The 4411-nt window shown below is 61.7% G+C and overlaps 1 protein-coding gene across 2 annotated transcripts; it reads right to left on the bottom strand.

The window, feature by feature from the left end:
* Positions 1-8: 8 nt before the first annotated feature.
* LOC121024809 (DNA dC->dU-editing enzyme APOBEC-3G-like) lies at positions 9-4347 on the bottom strand. 2 transcript variants are annotated; one of them, XM_040467097.1, is made up of 5 exons: positions 4145-4347; positions 3049-3193; positions 1036-1816; positions 311-432; positions 9-190 (listed from the first exon to the last, which is right to left on the bottom strand). In XM_040467097.1, exons 1-3 carry the CDS (start codon positions 4171-4173, stop codon positions 1295-1297), a joined length of 696 nt encoding a protein of 231 aa, XP_040323031.1. In that variant the 5' UTR covers positions 4174-4347; the 3' UTR covers positions 9-190; positions 311-432; positions 1036-1294. The 2 variants fall into 2 exon arrangements, with proteins under 2 accessions (XP_040323031.1, XP_040323030.1); XM_040467096.1 differs by having other exon boundaries at positions 9-432.
* Between the last annotated feature and the right edge of the window lie 64 nt (positions 4348-4411).

The following is a 4411-nucleotide window of genomic DNA, read 5'->3' on the forward strand; positions in this document are numbered from 1 at the left end:
CGGGGACTCTTGCTGTCCTTCGGGAAGGCCTCGTGCACGCCCACCAGCAGCCGGGATTCCACTCAGCAGGGTCTGGATTCCACGGAGCCTGGCACGAGGGCCACGGTGAGCCCGGCGGCGGGAGGGATCCCGCCTGGGTGCCGGTCCCAGTCCCCTGCGCGTCCAGTCCCTTGTCTGTGCACCGCGTGCGCTGTGTCAGGAAGGGGCAGAGCTCGCCTTCTGGGCATGGAAGTCCCTCCCTCTGGCTTCCTCTCCGGGGCAGGCCAGTCAGGAGGGGTGAGGACTGGAGAGCCTCCCGCCCCCACCTGACCTCAGAGGGGAGGTTCCTCTCCAGCAGACTCCTTCCTCTTCTCTTGCAGAGCGTGGCTGTCACTTGCAGTCAGTGCTGCTGACAGGATGGCTTGTAGGAGGAGGTTTTTGGTCTCTAGATCCCTGGCCATAGGGTTGCCCAGAATCAATTACAGTTATTACTTCTCTAAACTCTGAAAACTCTTCTGACAGCGCTGAGTGCAATCTTCATGATGTATATTTGGAACAGAAGAGAGATTTTCAATGACAAGCAAACCAACTCAGTTCTTCTTCTTATTTTTTTTTTTAAGACTATTTGCTCTGGGCTCATTGCCTTCTGCTGGCTTCATTACATCAATCTGGGGATGACGGTGAAGGGCAAGTGTACGTTTCTTGGGAGGAAGTGTTTTATTCTGCTGTCCAACAGAGGCCTCCTGCGTTCTTAGCGGGACTGAGGCCCACCCTTCAGGCTTTCTGCTCCAGGACAGGAGGGTGAAGGTGAGTGGGGCGGGCAGTGAGACAGGTGGACAGAGGGCACACAGAAGTGGTCTGGCAGCCACAAAGATGGGAAGGGAGGGGGACACGAGGAGGTGGGGAAGCCGAGGCAGGAGGCCTGGGTGGGGCAGGGGTGGAGCTGGCACCCTGGGAGCGAGCAGGTGACCCAGAGGAAGAGGAGGGGGACAGGGAAAGGCCAGAGAGGACAGAATGGAGGAGGGCAGGGGAGGCCTTGGGGAGGAGGGAGCTCACCTGTGACCTGCAGCGTCTCAGCGAGGTCCTGACTCTGGGAGACCAGCGTGTCCCGGGGCTCGAAGGCTCTTCCCTGGTTGTCCACGAAGGGTTCCCAGCAGTGCTCAAACTCTGCAGTGGGGCGGGGCGGGGCAGGAGGAGAGCCGGGCCACAGGGGTGGCCACAGGGTGTCTGACTCTCGGGGACAGGCTTTGCCCTTCATAACGGCGCCGCTGCCCTCTGTCCTCCGGGCGACTCCTTAACCCCCGGGACTCTTTCTTCAGCCTGCAGTCTCGGCCAGCCGGATTCCCCTCCTCTCGGGACACCCCACCCACGTCTCTCTTGCACGTCCGCTATTCTCCGGCCCGTTCCAGACTCCTCTCCTGCCCCCAACTCTCTCTTCCAGCACGCTCCGCTGTCCCCTGCCGTCCCAGGTCAGCCTGGCCTGTGCAGCCACCAGAGGCTTCCGCCAGGGATTCCACTCCTGCCCACGCCTTCGTAGCCAGTCCCCCCAGGCCTCTCCCTGCCCACCGCCCACCCCGGGAGCTCCACACGGACCGGTGGAGGTCATGATGGCGATGCGGGCCCCGGCCCCCCACAGGAGGCGCAACCCATTCTGAAATCCTTCCTCGGTATAGAGGTGGGAGGCGAAGGGGTGTGGGGTCACGTGTCTGTTCTCCAGGACAGAAAGCAGCTCCCAGGCCTGGATCCGCTGCAGCCGGCACAACCCCGCGGGGCAGTCCGGCTGACCTCCCCGGGGCAGGCCGAGCATAGAGGAGGCAGGAAAGGGTTGTGTCATTTGCTGTGAACGCGGGGGAGGAGGGGACCAGCGTGAGGAGGCCGAGGTCCTGGCCTCCAGCACAGAATTAGAGGAGGGCCCCCCTCAGCAGGCAGAGGGCGCAGGGTTTCAGGCAGCATCCAGCGCCCCCAGCGCCCCCAGCCCTCCAGGACCAGCACAGGACGGGGCGTTTGTCCAGCGCCCGGACCCGGGGAGGACTTGGCATCCTGCCCCGCTCACTGTGGTCTGTGCCACTCTGTCCCCGATAGGTCTTCATTTAAATTGTTGCCATTTCACGCATCGTGGGATTGGCATGAAGTTTGGCTTTTAAGCTATTGCATTCAAATGGGATTCAACTTGACTACTGAGTTTCTGGAGCCCCGCCAGGTCTGCGCCCAAAGGAGGGGGCTTCTGGATGCTCACCTAGTGGGGAGGGAGGAGGCCGGGTGGGCTTCAAGGTCACTGGCCTGATGCCAGGGAAGTGAGTGCATCCTCCAGGGAGGGATCCACCCCCCCCAACCCCACTCCCACCTGTGGGATACAAAAGGGCTCCCTGTGCAGTGACAAGGGGGGAGGGGCGCCAAGGAGAGAGGCCCCCAGGGTCCATGGGATGAATGTCACTGTGGGGGCTCCTAGGACTGTGGAGATTGGTCCAACCTGTTGAGGGAAGGATTATCAACCAGGAACAGGGGGCGACTCAGGTCGGGAGTGCAAGTGCAGATTCTGGGGAGGCGTGATGGGTACCCCAACACTGACAGGGCCTCCCCGGGCCATGCTGGCGTGGGGAACAGTGCCCTTGACGGGATCTGCAAGCAGTTGGTGGGGGTCCTACCAGAGCCCCCTGTAATGACGGGCGGGGGGGGGGATCTTTGAGAGCCAACAGGACTCGGGCTCTCTGGTGGGAGGCTGTCCCAGGCAGAGGCCTGGGGAAAAGCTGACCCCTTGTCCAGAAGCCTTTTCCTCTGTCCTCACCCTCCTTCAGAGGCACCGCAGGAGGGGAGTGGCTGAGCCCTGGGCTTCGGGTGACAGGGGCTGACGGTGCCAGACCTTGGGCCACTGTGACTGCTTTCCCATGGGTGGCCCCAAGCCAGCGACCACAGCAGGAACAGTCCCACCTGACTCCAGGCCGACGTGTAGCAGCTGCAGGGACCCCAGGTGACCGCTCTGGGGGACCCCTGTGTCCACTGGGAAACATCTCCCCTGAACGTCCCAGGATTGGGAGGCCCTGCGTGCTGTCGTCAGCCTGGGCCACTCACCTTATTGCACAGGATGTCCTTGTGTTGGCCCAGAGGGACCCCGGGGTCACCGCTGGGGAGCTCCGTCTCGTAGCAGAGGTAGGCCTTATTTGGCCACCACTCAAGGTGGAAGTTTTCCAAGAAGGTGTCCTTGTCCAGCAGGCAACTGCCAACAGGGGGGTGGGGGAGAAGCTCAAAGACCGGGGCCCCCCTGGAGGAGGGAGTGTCATCTTACTGACGTATGTTTGGAACAGAAGAGAGATTTCACATAAGACGTAAAGATGCTTACAGCTTTAGAAACCTAAACTATCTCTTCTGGGCTCATTGCCATTTGCTGGTTTCTTTGGATCCCTTACCTCACACCCCTGACCCCTGCACCCCACATACCGGCCAGACCCACAGAGGACAGGCTTCCACTCGCTTTGCTGGAGCCACCCATCCTCCCTCTGGGACCCCTTGTGGGGGCTCCAGGGGGGCCAGCCCACTCTGCTCACAGGTGCCCCCCCCACCCCCCGAGCAGCATGGAACACTCAGACCCTCAGATGGGGCCTCTCTGTCTGTTCGGGTAGGCTCCCATCCCACCTCCTGGCCTCGGTGTCCCATCCCTGTCCCCGCTGACCCACTCCCCTGGGGCCTTTCCCCCTAGACTTCAAGGGTAAGTAACCATTGCCACATAGTACACCGAGGCCCTACACATGCCTGTGCCGAGAAAGAGAATACCAGAGACCATTTTTCTTAAACAATCATGGGAATTTCTGTGTTACAAAAATAATGCGTGCCCTTTGCAAAACCGAAATCGTAAAGCCAAAAGAGACTTCCTGGCCCACAGCTCCGAAGGGATTCCCTAGCAGCACGGATGGATTCCCTGGGGGGGGGGGGGGCGGAGGAAGCTAAGGAGTGTTGGGGATGAGTCCCCGGGAGCCTGGGGAGGCCGGCCGGACAAGCAGACTGGGCATCAGCCCCAGGGGCACAGTGGGCCCAGGACGGGCCAGCAGGAGAGAGGCAGGGAGAGGAGGAGCCCTCAGAGGCCCGGGAGGAGACCTTGAGGGAGTGGCGGGTCCCCATCAGCCCGGAGCAGGGGCTCAGGAGCAGGGGCCATGCAGGGGGCTGGGGTTACCTGTCCCAGGCCCGGGCGCCAGCCTCCATGTCAGTCCCTTCACCGTCTCCGGCTCTCTGTCCGCTGCTTCTCTGCCTGGTCACGGTCTATGCCCTCCCCTCGGGGTGCCCTGTAAGGACCTGGGAGCCTTATATGCCATCAGAGCTCCTGGAAGCTGCTGAGTTGGCATCGATGGGCCCCACCCCTTCCTAGACTCAGGCCGCTCATGCCACCCTCACAGGCATCAACGTGGGAAGAACTTCTCTGCCAACTGCCATATCCCTAAGT

Source organism: Herpailurus yagouaroundi, unplaced genomic scaffold (assembly GCF_014898765.1).
Source record: "Herpailurus yagouaroundi ecotype Mexico unplaced genomic scaffold, PumYag 67198, whole genome shotgun sequence".
Lineage (NCBI taxonomy): Eukaryota > Metazoa > Chordata > Mammalia > Carnivora > Felidae > Herpailurus > Herpailurus yagouaroundi.